Source organism: Microtus oregoni, unplaced genomic scaffold (genome assembly GCF_018167655.1).
Source record: "Microtus oregoni isolate MIOR12 unplaced genomic scaffold, Mior012 000005F_ref0000423, whole genome shotgun sequence".
In the NCBI taxonomy this organism is placed as follows: domain Eukaryota; kingdom Metazoa; phylum Chordata; class Mammalia; order Rodentia; family Cricetidae; genus Microtus; species Microtus oregoni.
This window is the reverse complement of record NW_024543064.1, coordinates 26,279,681-26,299,174: the sequence shown is the minus strand read 5'-3', so window position 1 is coordinate 26,299,174 and position 19,494 is coordinate 26,279,681. Positions and strand designations below refer to the sequence as shown.

At 44.0% G+C, this 19,494-nt stretch overlaps 1 protein-coding gene across 1 annotated transcript in view; it reads left to right on the top strand.

Annotated features, from left to right (window-relative positions):
• The first annotated feature begins 17,314 nt into the window (after positions 1-17,314).
• Clspn (claspin) overlaps positions 17,315-19,494 on the top strand; it is a 35,132-nt gene continuing 32,952 nt past the window's right edge. The window contains exons 1-2 of the mRNA XM_041652181.1: positions 17,315-17,468; positions 19,321-19,429. Of these exons, the coding sequence (XP_041508115.1) occupies positions 17,445-17,468; positions 19,321-19,429 (133 nt within the window). The 5' untranslated portion in view covers positions 17,315-17,444. The remainder of the gene's footprint in view (positions 17,469-19,320; positions 19,430-19,494) is intronic.

The following is a 19,494-nucleotide window of genomic DNA, read 5'->3' as shown; positions in this document are numbered from 1 at the left end:
TGTGTCTCATCAGTTCAGGAAGCCGACCCTCTGCTTCCTGTTGTGGTTGAGAAGCTGTGCCTCAATACCACTTCCCCTTCAGATCTCTCTGCCAGTGGCTGTTCACCCCCCTTGCCATACCTCACACAATTCCAGGAAGGAGGTGGGTAGAGAATTTACCTCTGCTGCCAATACTTGAATTATTATTTTTTGCTATTAAGTCCTCTTGTCTCCTGACCATCACTCTAGGGCCTCTTCGGTGATGCAATCAACTCATCTACTTGCTTGAATTGCAATCCAGGCCTAGAGATCTTGTCTTTTTCTACTTCCCATGTAAATTAGATCCATGTATGTCTTCCCATGTAAATTTGATCCATGATGTGGGGTTGGTGGAAGATCTTTTCCCATTCTGAAGTCTGTCATTTTGTCTTGTTGACCATGTCTTTTGCTTTACAGAAGCTTCTCAGTTTCAGGAGGTCCCATTTATTAATTGTTTCTCTCAATGTCTGTGCTACTGGGGTTCTATTTAGGAAGTGGTTTCCTGTGCCAGTGCATTCAAGTGTACTTCCCACTTTCTCTTCTGTGAGGTTCAGTGTGGTTGGTTTTGTGTTGAGGTCTTCGATCTATTTGGACTTGAGTTTTGTGCATGGCGATAGATACGGATCTATTTTCATTCTTCTACATGTTGATATCCAGTTATGCCAGCACCATTTGTTAATATGATTTCTTTTTTTTCGTTTTATATTTTTTGCTTCTTTGTCAAAAATCAGATGTTTGTAGGTGTGTGGATTGATATCTGGGTCTTCAATTAGATTCCATTTGGTCTTCCTGTCTGGTTTTATGCCAACACCAGGCTGTTTTCAGCGCTGTAGTTCTGTAGTAGAGCTTGAAGTCAGTGATTGTGATGCCTCCAGAAGTTCCTTTATTGTACAGGATTGTTTTGGCTATCCTAGGTTTTTGTTTTTCCATATGGAGTTGAGCATTGTTCTTTTGAGGTCTGTGAAGAATTTTCCTGGGATCTTGATGGGCATTGCATTCAATCTGTAATTGCTTTTGGTAAAATTGCCGTTTTTTTACTATGTTAATTCTGTCTACCCAAGAGCATGGGAGATCTTTCCATTTTCCAGTGTCTTCTTCAATTTCTTTCTTCAAAGATTTAAAGTTCTTGTCATACAAGTCTTCCACTTGTTTGGTTAGAGTTACTCCAAGATATGCTATTCGTGGCTATTGTGAAGGGTGATGTTTCTCTGATTTCTTTCTCAGGCCATTTATCATCTGTGTAAAGGAGAGCTACTGACTTTTTTGAGTTAATCTTGTATCCTGCTACATTACTGAAGGTGTTTATGAGTTGTAGAAGTTCCTTGGTAGAATTTTTGGGATCACTTATGTAAACTCTCATATCATCAGCAAATAGTGAGAGTTTGACTTCTTTTCCGATTTGTATCCCCTTGATCTACTTTTGTTGTCTTATTGCTCTAGCTAGGACCTCAAGAACAGTATTGAATAGATATGGAGAGAGTGGACAATCTTGTCTTGTTCCTGATTTCAGTGGGATCGCTTTGAGTTCCTCTCCACTTAGTTTGATGTTGGCTGTTGGCTTGCTGTATATTGCCTTTGTTATGTTTAGGTATGTTCCTTGTACCCCTGCTCTCTCCAAGACCTTTATCATGAAGAGATATTTTATTTTGTCAAAGGCTTTTTCAGCATCTAATGAGATAATTCTGTGGGTTTTTTTTTTTCAGTTTGTTTATATGGTGGATTACACTGACAGATTTTCATATGTTGATTGAACCATCCCTGCACCTCTGGGATGAAGCCTACTTGATCATGGTGGATGATGGTTCTGATGTGTTCTTGCATTTGGTTTGCCAGTATTTTATTTAGTATTTTTGCACAATGTTCATGAGTAAGATTGTTCTGTAATTATCTTTCTTAGTAATGTCTTTGTAGTTTGGGTATCAGGGTAATTGTAGCCTCATAAAAAGAATTTGGCAATGTTCCTTCTGTTTCTATTGTGTGAGACAATTTGAAGAGTATTGGTATTTGTTCTTCTTTTAAAATCTTGTAGAATTCTACGCTGAACATCTGGTCCTGGGGTTTTGGTGTTTGTTTGTTTGTTTGTTTGTTTTTTGGGTTTTTTTTGGGGGGTTGGGAGACTTTTGATGACTGTTTCTATTTCTTTAGCAGTTATAGGTCTATTTAATTTGCTTATCTGGTCTTGATTTAATTTTGGTTAAGTGACATTTATCCAGAAAATTGTCCATTTTCTTTAAGTTTTCCAATTTTGTGGAGTACAGGTTTTCAAAATATGACTTAATGATACTCTGGCTAGGGCCTTCTCTCTCAGTGGTGGCTCCCTTGTACCTGCTCCTGTAGAGGTCCCATTGCCTCTGGGGGCGGAGCTTCTGGAATGACCCAATAAGTGAACAAGTGAGTATGTGAATGGTAAAGTGTTGGGGTCAGAATCTAGATGAGACTCTCTGGGCAAAGTGTCAGCTTCTCTGAGTGCAGATTTGTTTTAATCAGATGAGTCTGGGCTCCAATTTCCATTCTATAACTAATGAACTCTAAGTACCTTGGGCACGTCCCCTCACCTGCTCAAAGAGGAAGCTGAATCCTCTAAGTCCAGTATGTGCTCTTGTGTGTCTGGAATCTAGTGAGCCCATGCCCAATAATGGCTACCTCTTGCTCCTCGTCCTTCTCCAGCCAAAATGCACAATGCAGTCTCTCTGTTGAACTACTGAGATTGTCCCTTGAGAGACAATGCCTTCATGATCTCAGCTCAGTGTAAGAGAGAACAGAGCCCTCAGGGACCAAACATGTTTACACATTCTGCACCTGAACCACTCAAAGAGAGGTACTTGGTGTTTGGTCGAAAGCATCACCTCAAGCTGGGCAGTTGTGGTGCATGTCTCTATTTAGAACTCCAGAATGTTCTCATCACCCCCAAAAAAGGCTTATAGTTACTTACTCTTCATTCCTCCATACAGCCCCTGAAAACTATAAATCTACCTTTGTTTCTGTGGATTTTCACATTTTCTGGACATTTCATATAAACAAAATCATAGAATATGTGATTTTTTATATCTGATTTCTTTAGCTCATCATATTTTTTGTTTTGTTTTGTTTTTTGAGACAGAATTTCTTTGTGTAATAGCCCTGGATGTTCTGGGACTAGCTTTGAAAACAAGGCTGGCCTCAAGCTCACAGAGATCCACCTGCTTCTGCCTCTCAAGTGCTAGGATTAAAAGCACGCACCACTACTGCTGCCAGGCACTTATCATATTTTCAAAATTCATCTATGTTGTAGTATATATCAGTACATCACTGGTTTTATAACAAATATTTTATTGTATGAATATACCAGATTTTAAAAACTTGTTTACAACAGCTGGAGAGATGGTTCAGTAATTGAGAGCATTTGTTGCTCTTCCAGAGAACCAGAGTTCAGTTCCAGCTTCTATGTGCCAGCTGTCAGCTGGTTCACAACCATCTATAACTTTAGCTCCAGGGAATAAAACGCCCTCTTCTGGCCTCTCTGCAGGCATCCACTGGAATTTGACATACACTTACACAGACACGGGAACATAGACATAAAAAAATATGGGGTTTATTTAACCACATTTATTTATCCTGGTCTGGTTTGGGTATACATACATACTACAGCACACATATGTAGGTCAAAGGATAACTTGAGGGAGCTGGTTTTCTCCTTCTACTACATAGGTTCCAGGGATCCAACTTAGGTCCTCAGCCACGGGGGGAAGGGGGGCTTAGCCCACTGAGCAATCTTGCCGGTATTTTGCCACCACATTTTATTTATCTATTAGTTGGCTAACACTTGAGTTGTACACGTTTTGACTGTAACACCATTGTGAACATTCATACACAACTTTTTGTGTGACCATAAATTTCCATTTCTTTTGGATGTACAGCTAGAGATGAAATTATTCCTGGCTTATATGATCACTCCATATTGAATTTGTTGACAAACTGTTTTCCTTGTTGGCCACCGCATTCCTACGGGCAGTTTATGAAGACTCTAATTTCTTCACATTCTTTCATTTCTTTTTTCTTATGCGCAGGTGTATGTGTGTATGAAGTCAGAGAATAACCTCGGGTGGCATCCCTCGGGTACCACTCATCATTATTTTGAGACAGGGTCTTTCATTGGTTCGAAACTTGCCAAGTAAGCTAGATTGGCTATCAGGGGAGTCCCAGGGATCAGCTGTCAGTGCTTTTGTCTTTTATTCCCTGCCCTTTGTCTCTCTGAGGCAAATGAATCTCCTTTGTACCGAGAACTTACTTGGTCTTGTGCTGATACCAGTCCCTTCAGAGTGCTTTATTGACACACTTGGCCAGCTGATGATTCAGGGTGGGTGATGATTGTAATCATCCCAGTGGTTACAGAAATAAAACTGAGTGCAAACTCAAAGGCAGAAGTTTTAGTTGCAAAGACAAAGGTTTGAGGACAGGGTGTCAGCACTGATTTTGAGAAATCCAGACTACCTGATAACAGAGAAAAGAGTGGGAGCTTATTGAATCCTGCAGGAGCTTGATGGTGATTGGGGAGGCATTAAGTTCTTTTCATACATGCTTACTTTATGTGTGTGTGTGTGTTTATGTGCATATGTGCACACATCTACATGTATGCATTCACATGCAAGTAACACAGTACATGCATGCTGGGAGTCAGAGAACAACTTGTGGAAGTTGGCCTTCACCAGTGTGTTCTGTATCAAACTCAGGCCATCAGTCTCAGTAGCACATGCTTTTACCCACTTAGCCACCTCACAGGCCTCAAGAGTAGCATCTTTATCTCTTTTATTTTTAAAAACATTTTATGTGTATAGATGTTTTTCCGTATATATACCTGTACAACATGTGCATGCTTGGTGCCCAAGAAGGCCAGAGGAACTGGATCTGCTTCTCTGATCCCCTGGAACTGGAGTTACAGGTGCTGGGAATCGAACTCAGGTCCTTTGGAGGAGCAGCAGGTGTCCTTGACTGCTGGGCCGTCTCACTAGCCTAGAGGATATGGGTTTTGTTTGTTTGTTTGTTTTGTCTTTTAAGAAATCTCTACCTCATAGTTTAGTTAAGTAGGCAAGGCTGGCTCCAACTCCTCAAATAACTGACGCTGGCCTTAAATGCGATTGTCCTGGCTCTTTGTGAGCTGGAGTTACAAATGTGTACTACCACATCTAGCAGAGAGTGGGGCACTGATTAAAGTCAGCTGGAATATGTGTGCACAGAGGCATGGTTTATTTTCTGGTGGCCTTTACGAATACAGCGGTCTCTTTGGGCTTTTTCATTAGAAGACTTCCTATAGCACGAATTCTAGTTGGTCTTAATTAATCAAAACCCAGAGTCAGATATAGGGGTTAAAGCTGAAGATCAGAGAAGCAGAGCAACCAGCCATTAGAGAGACCTCTACCAATGATCAGACCAAAAGGGTGATCCTCAGCCTGCCTAGACTGCACTGTATCTCTCCATCAAACCTCAGACTCCACACTCCAGTGAGTTCCTGTCCCTTCCCCTTTAAATTCCTCTCTCTGCCCAGCCATACTGCTCCTGTCTCCATCTCCCTAGTTCTGGGATTAAAGGTGTGTGAATCCCAAACACTGGGATTAAAGGTGTGAGTTGCCACCACCTGGATCTGTTTCTGGATCGGTCTTGTGTAGTCCAGGGTAGCCTTGAACTCACAGAGCTCCATCCGCCTCTGTCTCCCAAATGCTGGGATTAAAGGTGTGTGCCATCAGTCCCTGGCCTCTAGTGGCTTAGCTCTGCTTTAGGCAAGCTTTATTTGTTAAAACACAAAGAAAATACCATTACAACTTCCCATTGTGGACTTTGTGGGCTTTCTCTTGGTTTAGTTAATTTTCCTGGGGAAGATCTCCCATCTCCAAACTGGGAAATATGATGCTTTTTGATATCGAAAAGGGGGAAAGAGTTCTCAGCATCCTCACTTAATACACACACTTAATCTTTAGAGTATGACTCACCATAAGGTTGCAAGGAACAATGAAGCTGTGAACTGAAATGGACTGAATGAAGAGAATGAGAGACAAAGTCAGAGAAGAGAAGATGGACAGGCTGACATTAGGGGTGTCATAGACGATTTAAAGATTTGAATGTTTACTCTTGACTACTGGGAACATTTAAACAGAAACAAAAGCCTCATTAGCTATTTGAAAGGCTCAAAATTGGGGCTGGGAGTGTGGCTCAGTTGGTAGAGTGTTTGCCTAGCATGCTCAAAGATCTGGGCTTGATCTCCAGCACTGTAAAAACCGGGTGTGCTAGGATACACGTCAGCAATCCCAACACGCAAGAGGTAGAGGCAGGAAGATCAGATATTCAAGGTCGGCCAGGAAGTGGTGGCCCATGCCTTTGGAGGCAGAGTCAGATGGATTTCCAAGTTTGAGGCCAGCCTGGTTTATCAAGTGAGTTCCAGGACAGCTAGGGCTACAAAAAAAAAAAAAAAAAAAAAAAAAACAAAAAACAAAAACCCTGTCTCAAAAAAAAATTAAATTAAGGTCATCTTTAATTACATAGCTGAGAATTAGACTGAGCTACATGAGACCCTGTCTCAAAAATAAATAAAAAATTAAAAATACAATATGAAGGGTATTGGAGAGATAGCTCAGCAGTTATGAGAGTTTATTGTGCTGGGCAATGGTGGTGCACGCCTTTAATCCCAGCACTCAGGAGGCAGAAGCAGGCAGATCTCTGTGAGTTCTAGGCCAGCCTGATCTATAGAGCTAGTTCCAGGACAGGAACCAAAGCTACAGAGAAACCCTGTCTCAAAAAACCAGAGAGAGAAAGTTTATTGATTGTAACTCCCTTGTTGGATCTGATGCCCTCTGACCTCCAAGGGGCTCATATGCATGCAGTCACACATATACATAAATAAATAAGATTTAAGAATAGACAATGGAAATGGGCAGGAATGTAATTGGTTGACTAGTGTTCCTTACAGAAGATAGCTAAACTCCTAGCCCCTAGTAGCACCAAACAAAATTTTACCTGGAAATTGGATCTTTGTAGATACAACTAATTGTTATGACATAGCTTCTATAGGATGGATCCTAATCCAGTATGACTGGCATTCGCTGGCTGTGGTGGCATACACTTTTTTTTTTCAAGATAGGGTTTCTCTGTGGCTTTGGAGCCTGTCCTGGAACTAGCTCTGTAGACCAGGCTGTCCTCGAACTCACAGAGATCTGCCTGCCTCTGCCTCCCGAGTTAAACCCAGCACTCAAGAGGCAGGTAGATAACTGTGAGTTTGAGGACAGCCTGGTGTCTAGTGAATTCCAGGACAGCTAGAGTTACAGATGTTTGGAGTGAGACATCTACCTGCCAAAGATTCCAAGATCATTGGCAAACCACCGGAAGCCAAGACGAGACCAGGAAAGCTGGCGAACTCTCCAGTCATCAAAGGAAGTGTGGCCGGGCCAAGACCTTGACCTCTAGCCTGCGGCATGGCGAAGCTGTGCACCTTCTGCACTTCTGTTGCTTGGACGATCCAGCTATGGCAGCTCTAGGAAACCAATGTGGGGAACAGAGGCAAAAACAGGAAGATGAAGAAGCAAGTCACAGAGTGACCCAGGAGAAGGAGCAATCACAGTGGCCTGGGTGAAGGAGTGTGACCATAAGTCCCAGCTGTAGCTTTATTACAAAGCTGATCGCCAGGCAGTGGTGGCGCACGCCTTTAATCCCAGCATTCAGGAGGCAGAGGCAGGCGGATCTCTGTGAGTTCGAGACCAACCTGGTCTACAAGAGCTAGTTCCAGGACAGGCTCCAAAACTACAGAGAAACCCTGTCTTGAAAAAAACCAAAAAAAAAAAAAAAAAAAACAAAACTGATAGAATTTGGTGATGAGCCGAATTTGGCATGTGAAAAAAGGAGAGGTATTAGGAATCATTTCAAAATTTTGGTGCTGTCGATGTTCAGGGTATCTGCCTCTCTGTGCCTGAAGGCTTTCCCAGAAAGAAAATAAAAAGCCACCCTAAAAATTTCAATCTTAGACCTGGAGTGCCAGAGATTAAACTGCATCATAAAAGCTCTCTGGAATCTGTGTATAAATAGCTCAGCTCCTACCTCCCTCACAACATGAGACAGTGATGTGTGAGATAGCCCAGGACTGCCTCAAACTTGCCACCTCCCCAATGCTGCCATTATAGGTGTGCGGGAATCTGATGCCACCTTCTGGCCTCTTTGGGCATTACATGCATGTCCAAAAACCCACAGCCAGACACATGCATACACATCACTAAAAATAAAAATAAAAGTTCATTGAAAATTGGCCTGGTCCTTGCCCTGTAATCAAATTGATGAATCTCTTAAATGTCACCATAGAACCTTCATCCAGCAACTGATGGAAACAGAGGCGGAGATCCGCGGCGGAGCACTGGACTGAGCTCCCAAAGTCCAGAATGGGAGGAGTGAGAATATGAGCAAAGAGGTCAAGACCATGATGGGGACACCCACTGAAAGAATTTACCTGAACTAATGAGAGCTCACCAACTCCAGCCAACAAAGGAGGAACCAGCATAGGTCAAACTAGGCCCTCTGAATGTGGGTGACAATTGTATGGCTGGGGCAGGCTGCAGGACCACTGGCAGTGGCACCAGGACTTATCCCTACTGCTTGCACTGGCTGTTTGGAAACCCATTCTCTTTGGATGGGATACCTTGTTCATCCTGGATATAGTAGAGGGGCCTTAGAGCTTCCCCAAAGCAGTGCCTTTTTCTCTCTGGGGAATGGATGGAGAGGGTTGGGAGGATAGGTAGAGGGGACAGGAGGAAGGGAGGGAGAGAGAACTGGGATTGGTATGTAAAATGAAAAAAGATAGTTTGTTTTCTTTTTTAAAAATAAGTTAAATTTAAAAATAGAAAGAAAATTGGCCTGATGCCACAGTCCTGACATATTTTCAAGGCTAAGACAGAAGGATATTGAGTTCAAGGCCAGCTTGTAAAACAGAGTATGATACTATCTCAAAATGAAAAAAAAAAGTTTGGAATCTTCTGTTTATGCTGATGGCCTTTCACAATAGAAGCTTCAATTTTCTAGGGGTGTTCAGCTCTCCAGGGCACTCACCGTTTCCATGCCTCACTACAGAACAAGGAATCTGTGGGGGCTGAAAGGGGAGCAGACAAGGAGTCTTACATTTCCAAGCCCCCTTCTTCCGTTGTTCTATGTAAGCCTTCAGAGTCACAAAAGGAAGCCCCAGACTGGCACTTCCTACTTAGCTCCTGTCTTCAGCCCATTCTAATCCCTGGGTCTTTCTACTTGGGTTTCTATGTCTTCGGGTATTTGAACTGAGCTGTAGTTCCGGGGCCTGGACAGGCTTGCTTGTCTTTAGCATCATCTCTACACACTTGGCTTTCCCAGCACAGCTTGTTTTCCACTCACAATCACCTGAAACTCTAGCTTAGGGGCTCCTTTTGGGGGGAGATTTGTTTGCATTGATTGCTTCAAGACCACCAGTAGAGTTCAACCTTAAGTCGGGGGGCAGAGTCCACATTCAGCTGGCTGAAGTGGATCATAGAGATTCCTGACAGATTCAGAGGGAGCTATAAGGATGCAGGGAGGAGAAAAGGGAGGAGCTAAGAGGTCGTGGGGTCTTCTCGATCTAGGAATTGGGGAGAGGCGGGTGTTCATGGCTCCATCGCTCCATGGATCACTGTTTTATTCCCTAATAATTACTCCCAAGTTTTATTTTTTAATAAAATGAAAAAAGAAATCACAATATCTGACACCGAACGTGGGACACGAACCCATGACCCTGAGATTAAGAGTCTCATGCTCTACTGATTCGAGGTGAGAGTCTGTAGGTGGTCTGGGAGAAATCAACACAAACAAATCTCGTCAAGAGACTCCAACCCCTCTGACCTCTACAAGCACCTGCACTTACATACCTATACACAGATATGCATGTTCCCAGTTAGCTGTATTAAAAGTAACAGAGGGGAAGCAGGGTGTGGTGGGGCACACTTTCAGTCCTAGCAGAGATAGAAGCAGGTGAATCTTTATGAGTTTGAGGCCAGCCTGGTCTACGTAGAGAGTTACAGGCTAGCTAAGATTCCCTAGTTGGTGTGGGAAGTCCTTCTGTATATGTTTTATTGGTTAACAAATAAAGAATATGCCTTGGCCTATGATAGGGTAGAGTAAAGTTAGGTGGGAAACTAAACTGAATGCTGGGAGAAAGAAGGTGGAGAAAGGAGATGTCATGTAGCTGCTGATGGGAACAGATGAGCCGGAAACTTGCCAGTAAGCCACAGACACGTGGTGATATACAGATTAATAGAAATGGGTTAAATTAATATGTAAGAGCTAGCCAATAAGAAGCTAGAGCTAATAGGCCAAACAGTGATTTAATTAATATAGTTTCTGTGTAGTTATTTCAGGGCTGAGCAGTCGGGAACGAACAAGTGGGCTACTACAACACATAGTGAGACCTCATCTCAAAAAACTAACCAACCAAAACCAAAACCAAAAAAAAACATTAAAAGTAGCAGGGGGTGGAGGATGGCAGGATAAAGACATTATATATGGGATAAGAATAAAACAAAGGGACACTATAAGAAATGGAGATCAGGGGCTGGAGAGATGGCTCAGGGGTTAAGAGCACTGACTGCTCCTGCATGGCAGCTCACAATCATGTGTAATGAGATCTGGCGCCCTCTCTGGCCTGCAGACAGACATGCAGATAGAACATTATATATAATCTTTTAAAAAAAGAAATGGAGATCAGTAGTACCTTTAAAGCATTATGGAAAGAACTTTATTTAAACAAACAAACAATAAATGCGGGCTGGAGAGATGGCTCAGCAGTTAAGAGCACTGACCGCTTTTCAGAGGACCTAGATTCAATTGACATCACTCACATGGCAAGTCACAACTGTCTATGACTCCAGTTCTAGGGGATCCAACACTTTCATACAGACATACATGCAGACAAAAGACCAATACACATGAAATAAATAAGTAATTTTAAAAAATAAACAAAAGGCCAGGTGGCGGTGGTGGTGGTGGTGCACACCTTTAATCCCAGCACTCTGGAGGCAGACTCTGTGAGTTTGAGGCCAGTAAAGAGTCATCAAGCATGAACACCTCTTTTTTAAGATTTTATTTTTATTTTATGTATATGAGTGTTTTGCTTGTGTGTACAGGTGCACCACATGCATGGGCACCAGCAGAGGTCAGAAGAGGGCTGGATCCCCTGAACTGGAGCGAGTCATCACGTGCATTCTGGGAACTGAACCTGGGTCCTCTGCAAGAGCAATGCTCTTAACATCTGAGCCACTTTCTCCAGACCCTTTTCTTGAATAAACTTCCATCTTTTTCTTTTTTGCTTTTTTGTTTGTTTGATTGTTTTTCTGTTTTTGTTTTTGTTTTTTTTTGTGGGGAGGGTTTCTCTGTGTAGCTTTGGAGCCTGTCCTGGAACTCGCGCTGTAAACCAGGCTAGTCTCTAACTCACAGAGATCCACCCGCCTCTGCCTCCCACGTGCTGGGATTAAAGGTATGCGCCACCACTGCCTGGACAGTATTTTTCTTATTGACTTGGTTTTCTCTTGGAGCTGGAGAGAAAGCTAAGGAGGTAAAGGGCTTGCCAACTAGACTAACGACCTGAGTTCGACCCCTGGACATAATAGAAGGACAAAACCAATTTCCACATGGCCACTACACACACACACACACACACACATGCTCGCGTGCATGCCACAATTCTTTTTTAAACATTTGATCTGTAAAGCAGAAGTCTTTTCCTTTAGCCCTCAGGTACACTTAGCATCCTCTAAAATCATGTCATTTGTTATTTTTCTCTTTTCTTTCCTTTGATTTTTTGAGACAGGGTTTCTCTGTGTAACAGTCCTAGGTGTCCTGGAACTTGTTCTGTAGACCAGGCTGGCCTCAAACTCACAGAGATTCATCGGCCTCTGTCTCCCGAGTGCTGGGATTAAAGGCGTGTGCCACCACCGCCCGGCCATTTGTTATTTTTCTTCTAGGCACTTATTTATTTATTTACTTATTAACTTATTTGTCCACTTATTGCCAGCTACAAAAATGTAATCTCTGTAAGAGCAGAGACTTTATAGCAAACAACAGCCGTTTGTTCGTCCACAATTTTGTATCCTGACAGAACTCAGCTGGCCAGGCCCTCTGGTTTACCTTTGCTCACTTAAATGGTTCATTCACCTGGAGGCTCACTGGGTCTGGATGACCCAAAAGAATCATCCTCAGCCACCAAATGTTCCCTAATCCGCTGCTTTGTGTGTATAATTTATCCCCAAAGAAAGGTGACACAAGTTAGTGGATATTCAGGCTCAGATAACACTGTGGATTCTTAGAGAGTTGGGTTTAACCTTTATGTCTTATTGACTCCCTGTCTGTTTTTCCGTCATAGTCACCCACTCTTCTCAAACCTTTGTGTCCTTCCTACCTCCACACCTTTGCTCATCCTGTTTTCCCTGCCTAAAATATTCCCCTCCTCTTCCTCTTTGCCTATCTTAGCGTTTCTCATTGACATTTAACAAACTTGGCCTCACCCACCAAACGTCAATCAAGTCTGAGTCATGAAGAAAGCCACGAGAGATCTCTGGTTGGTGCCATCCTTTGGGCCTATGGTGGGCACAGTGTTCTATTCTGTCCAGTACCACCTCTTGTTTTATTAAAACATTCCAACTATGTTGTAAGCAAAGGAATTGCCGTATTCTTATGAGGCTCTGTCTTTCTCAGTACACTTTAGTTATCTGACATGTCTGAAAGGGGCTGGCCTTAATCAATCAATAGAGCAGGTACTGGAATTAAACAGGCTGTAGCAACAGACCAGCAACCCTTTGTCATTCTGTGGCAGAATCCTTTACCTCAAGCACACATATCTAGATAAAAGTTCCTATATTGGTTGAGGTTTATATGATCAAAGTATACATATATATGATTAGCTATTCTATAATGATGCATGAGAACATATACAGAATATATGTCCTGTATATAGGTACAAAGACATTTAAAAGCTGTAGTTTATTTACATATGTGAGTATGCACATGTGTGTACAGGGGCCAATGGAAGACAAAGAGGATGTCAGATCACCTAAAGCTGGAGTTATAGGCAGTTGTGAGCCACCTGATGTGGGTGTTGGGAACAGATTTCTGGTCTTCTATAAGAGCAGAGAGTGCTCTTAGCTGCTAAGCCATCTCTCAAGCCCAGGCTGATATATTTGATTGATCAAGTGCTGGGGATACTAATGTCTCAAAAAATTTTCTTTGCACTGACCTAAAAACACCTGAGAAAATTGAATCCAGCCAGGACGGAGAAATTTCTGTTCTATGTATAGGGAACCAGGAAAGAAATGGAGTAGTGAAGAGACACTATGTGAGTAGAACACAAAAAACTGCTAAGCAGAGCTTCTCCTTAATGCTGGGCTAGCAAGTGTGACACCATGCCCAGTTATTGTGTCGCTAAGGATGGAATCCAGGGCCTCGGGTTCACTAGGCAAGTAACTCAGCAACTGGCTACATTTCAAATCCCCCTTTTCTTTGTTCTCTTATCTGTCCCTTTCTTTCTCCTCCTTCCCCTGGCCTCAAGCTTAAAATCCTCCTTCCCCACACCCCCTGAGAGATGGGTGAATTTTTAATTAGTGACATGCATTCTTAGTTTCAATGGAGAGTATCACAGCCTGTCCCCATCAACCCGGAAACGTAGACATCACTGGGGTCACCCTGACTCTCCCTCACCCTCAAGGTTAATCATCGACCAAGCACTATTAATTTTGTCTCTTTTTTTCCAATCCATCCCTTCTCTTTCATTGTTACTACCATTGACCTAAATCAAGTTCCCGTAATCTCCCAGAGACAACAGGTCTTTCTGCCGCCAGTATAATCCCCTTTGAATTCATCTTCCACACACTGCTGGGGTTATCTGTCTCAGGCACATATTTGACTGTACCACTCTCCTTAACGACTTCCACCTCTACTTCTCAACTGCCCAGTTCATTCTGTTTAAATTCTGAGTAGAACATTCCAGACGTTTTGACCCCTCCTCCCACCCTCCATACACCCTGTGCTCGAGCCCTAGTGACCTACTTTCAGTTCCTTGAACACAACAAGCTTTATCCAGCCCATGTATGAACACGGAATGCTGTCTCCTCTTTGCGCCAGCCTGGGGAACTAACTCGTCTTTGACATGCAGTTGGTGAGTCATTTCCCCTGCCTTGCCCAGCCACCGTCTGCCACCAGCTATAGCTGTCTCTCCCCCCAAGTTCTCCACAATCTCTTGCGCACATTTACATATTGCATATATTGCTTGCCTGTCTCCAACAGCAGCGGGAGGCTCTCTGAGAACACACTGCCTTTTATGTGTCTTTGCATTCTTCATGTCTAACATAAGATTAAGAAGGAGCTTGGGGTTTGTTGAATGAACAGGTGACTGACTGCTTTATAGGTTCTTGAGGTTGGACAAAGCTGTGGCACAGGAGCCTCTACACAGAAAGTATGCTGGCTCACCTCGAAGAAAGGCCCCGGTCATTTTCTGCTCTTAAGTCTGACATTTTGATCATTCAGTCAACTATTAAGCAACTATTATGCTTCAGTTCTTTTTTTTTTAAATATTTATTTATTTATTTATTCATTATGTATACAATATTCTGTCTGTATGTCTGCAGGCCAGAAGAGGGCACAAGACCTTATTACAGATGGTTGTGAGCCACCATGTGGTTGCCGGGAATTGAACTCAGGACCTTTGGAAGAGCAGGCAGTGCTCTTAACCACTGAGCCATCTCTCCAGCCCTCAGTTCTTTTTTTTTTTTTTTTTTCGAGACAGGGTTTCTCTGTGGTTTTGGAGCCTGTCCTGGAACTAGCTCTTGTTGACCAGGCTGGTCTCAAACTCACAGAGATCTGCCTGCCTCTGCCTCCCAAGTGCTGGGATTAAAGGCATGTGCCACCACCGCCCGGCTATGCTTCAGTTCTTGCATGACCTTTTTTTTTTTTTCCTTTTTGATTAGGACGTATGGTAAGCAAGAAAGCCGGATGCAACCTCTAACAAGGACATTCTCAAGAGCTTTAAAGATGTTTGAAATTGAAGTATGAATTTTTTTTCTCAAGTCCTTTGCTGGATGATATAAATATGTCATTCTACCGAAGACAAGTTTAAATAACTCTTTGACTAATCTTACAGTGACTCTCCTACTCGTACACAACCCAAGCCTTCTCTAAGTGGCTTCAGATGAGAAATAGAGCAAGGGAGCCGGAAAGATGGCGCGGAGACCAAGAGTGCTTATTTCCTTCACCCACACCTGGGGATTTACAACTACCTGTAATTCCAGTTTTAGGGGATTAGAATCCCAGAACCCACATGCTAGAAGGAGAAAATAGATCCTGCAGATTATTGTCAGTCTCTCACACAAGGGCATGTCCACCTAGTCCCCCAATTAAAAAAATGGGGGGGGTTAAATTAACATTAAAAAAAGTAAACTGGGCAGTGGCCGCACACACCTTTAATCCCAGCACTTGAGAGGCAGAGGCAGGCAAATCTCTATGAGTTCGAGGCCAGCCTGGTCTACAGAAAGCCTTCCAGGATAGCCAGGGCTACACAGAGAAACCCTATCACAGGAGAGAGAGAGAGAGAGAGAGAGAGAGAGAGAGAGACAGAGACAGAGACAGACAGAGAGACAGAGACAGACAGAGACAGACAGAGACAGACAGAGACAGAGACAGAGACACATGACTGAGACCTACCACTTGGTGGCAGTGCTTCTCCAGAAATGAGGCCTCCTAGGCCTAGGCCTTTAAAATAAAGCAGTTCACAAACTCTATAGAATTGTAATAAACTGCGACATGATAGGCTATCTTTCATAAGAAGAAGAGAAAAAAGACCTAGAGAATGATCAGGGTGGGAGAACACTTATTTAGCATGGTGAGGTCCTGGCTTTGATTCTCTGTCCAACGGCAACAAAATGCAAAAGACCGAAAGATAGGATTTAGGCAACCGTTCAAACTTTTCTTAATCTTTGGCATCTATTTTGTTTAACTGCCATGGAACAAATCGTAACAGAACACTTGACAATGGCCTAAACATGTTAAGTTCTGTTTTTCTTGTGTACATGTATTCTCAGAATTTATTTTTATTTTTTGTGTGTATGCTGCATGTGAGTGAGCGGAGCACACATGTGCCATAACACCCATGTGGAGATCAGATGATAACTTTGGGGAGTCGGGTCTCTCCTTCCATTGTGGGTTCTAGGGTTAGAACTCTGGTCATCGGCCTCTGCAACAAGCGCCTTTTCCTGCTGGGCTATCCTGCTGGGCTATCCTGCTGGCCTAGAACTGACTTGGAAATACTCTGTGTGCTGAAGCAAAATCCAAAGTGCCTAACTTCTTGGAAGAGTAGACTAATGGATAAAAATAAGTTTTTACTCATTTTGATGTGCATGGGTGTTTTGCTTGAATATGTATCTGTGCTCTATGTTTGTGCCTGTTGCCCATGGAGTCCAGAAAAGGATATCACATCCCCTGGAACTGGAGTTACAGACAGTTGCGAGCTGCCATGTGGGTGATAGGAATCAAACCTGGATCCTCTGGAAGAGCAGGGTCTAGGTATGTGAGGCTTTCCGTGATTAAATTGAAAAAGTCCTCAGCAAGCTGGGCCGAGTTGGTTGCCATACCAGTGGGAGGGCGAGGGAAGAGGAGGTGGTAATAAACTCTCAGCTTTTTCTTTCCCTGTGCCAGCTGGTCTCTTTACAATAACCTTGTAAGTAGTTTTACCACTAACCTGACCACACAGAACCCAAAAGGTAGGACAGCGGGGACTATGCAGTCCAGAAAAGTCAGTCTTAACTGCCCATAGAGCAGGGCAAAGAAAGGACAAAGAATCGAACAACAGAGGCAAGAACACAGCTCTCTAGGTTAGGATTGCTCCAGGAATGAACTGATGGGAGAAAGCCTCCAATAGGATCTCAGGCTCCCTTATCAAAAAATCAGGTGTGGGACACCCCGGGGATATCTAGGGACGGACTTCTCCCTAGTTCACTTCCTGCCTGGTTCACTCCACAAATTGCGCTTGGTACGACCCAGGAAACGCAAAGATCAAAAGTCCAAGGACACCATTCGCAATCTACCTTCTTTTCAAGCCATAGGGTCGGACTTCTTCACACCGGGCACCCCAGCCACCCCAAAGCCACTTCTAGATCTGGTTGACAACAGCAGCCGCGACCCGCCAAATCAACCCAAATTACATTTGCAGGGTCGGCTGGAGGCGCTTCCTGATTGGCAGGACGGTAGGGGGTGGGGTTTCAAAAGGAAATCCTCCCTCGGATTGGTGCAAACCCCCGAGGGTGGGTGCTGTAGTGCGTCTAGGCGCGAAAGCTCGAACTCCGCTGCCGGGCTGGAGACGGTGGGAGCTGCCGCCGGCAAGTTGAAGTTACTGAGGACCGGTTCTCCCGGAGCCGCGCGGTACGGAGGCCGGAATCATGACCGGCGAAGTGGATTCTGAGGTGAGTTTAGGCTTCGGTCGGGGCTGTGAAGGACGCTCGCTGAGGGCCAGGTATGACAGGGGACCCAGCGGGGCCCGAGAGCCGAGCCCGAAGGACTACAATTCCCGGCGTGCACCGCTCCGAGACCCCTGGAATGGGGAAGGGGGCCGGGGCCTGGGCCTCGCACGGGTCTCCTCCTGGCGTCTTCCCGCGCTCGGACCTTGAGGTTCCTGGTTCTGCGGCCCGAGCTGCTGTCGGCCCCAGCCGGGTTCTCGGCTTGTCACGGCAGCCCGCCTTGCTCTTTGGCGCGTTTCCTGCCGCGCAAGCTCCTGTTTTACAGCATCCCCGGCAATAAGGAGGCCTTGGCCAGCCTAGCCTGGAGGATGTGGGTCGGGATTCGCTGTAAACACTGGACGAGGGGAGTACGAAGTTGGAACTGGTTTTGGAAGAGACCTGTGCGGGTCTCGGGCCAATAGTGCTTCCCGCGCGGCGTCTCGCTGGTAGCTGACGGCTCACTGGTGGAATTTGGCCGTAGGAAACTGTTTCGGGATCTGTGTTCTTTTCTGGAGTCAGGACAAGGACGAGACAGTTGCCTTGGGAACAGATTTAATGGGGTACCAGAAAACCTAATCAACAAGTGAAAGCCATATTTTGACATAAAGTTTCCATGATTAGATACTGAGCAAAAATATCAGACTTAAATCAAGGTGAACTCTCATCCTGCACCGACCTGCCTTACCTCACCTAAATCCAAAAAAAGCCTTAGTTTCAATAAAATTATTTACAAAAGCAGGTGGCTGACCTCATAAGCCATGCTTTTACTGACTCCTATTTTAAAAGAAAAGGAAAAAAGAAAAGCCAGAAAGTAGGTGAAAGGATTGCTAGACTAGGGACAGAGAGGAGTACCAGGGAGATGGGGAGGCAAAGTTAGAATGGCAGATGAACACAATTACTGCATGGTGTGTGTGTGTGTATGACAGCGGGGCCTGAGAGGTGGCTCGTGAGTAAAGGCACTTTGTTGCCAAGCCTGACGACTTGACTCCATCCCTATGACCCACCTGGTAGGAGAGAATAGACTTCTGCAGGTTGTCCTCTGACTTTCCATACTCCCTCTCCAAACATGCCCATGCAGACACAAAATGAATGATGATGATTTTAAAAAAAATTAAAAAGGGGGCTGGAAAGATGGCTTATTACGTAAGAGCATTTGCTGCTCTTCCAGAGGACCTGTGTTTGTTCCTGTCTCCTACATGGTGTCTCACAACCATCCCTAATTCCAGTTCGGCAGGATCCAGTGCCCTTTTCTGACCTTCATGGGTACCAAGCTTGCATACAGTGCCCTTCCATGCATTCAGGAGAAATACTCATACATAAACTAATAATTTTAAAGGGTCTGGAGAGATGACTCAGTGATTAAGAGCCCTTGCTGTTCTTTTGGAGAACCCTGGTTCAATCCCCAACATCCACATGAGGGCAGTCTGTATCTACAGTTTTAGGGGCTCTCACGCCCCCTTTTGGTTCCCACAGGCACTGCATGGATATGGTGCATGGACATATGCAGATGGAAACATCCATATACATAAAATAAATTAGTCTTTTCAATTTAAAAAAGGAAACAACACAATGAATCTGATTGGTGCAATTAATGTGCTTAATAATTAAAAGTAAAGGAGTTGTTCACTTAGCATCCTGTAGCAATTAATGTCTGTTTTTGTTTGTTTATTGTTTGGCCAGTGATTCTAAATGTCATCCCTTCATCAAACCATTGTGTTGGTTCTTTCCAGTTGCAGCAGGATGACCCCATGCTTTGTGGATCCATACATTCTCGGTGCGCGGTCTCCTTGTTAACACAAAGTTTATTCTCATTTTCTAGGTTAACCTGGAAGTCAGTGATCTAAAATTCGCTTCACAAGAAGCAGCAGACAGTCCCGTAGACAGTGGACAGGGCAGCTTTGAAACACTCGATCCCCTGAGTGAAAGAGGTTTGTAATATACCTACTATTAATCTTAGGAATAAAGTGTGGGGTCCTGGGTTGTAAGCAGTTAC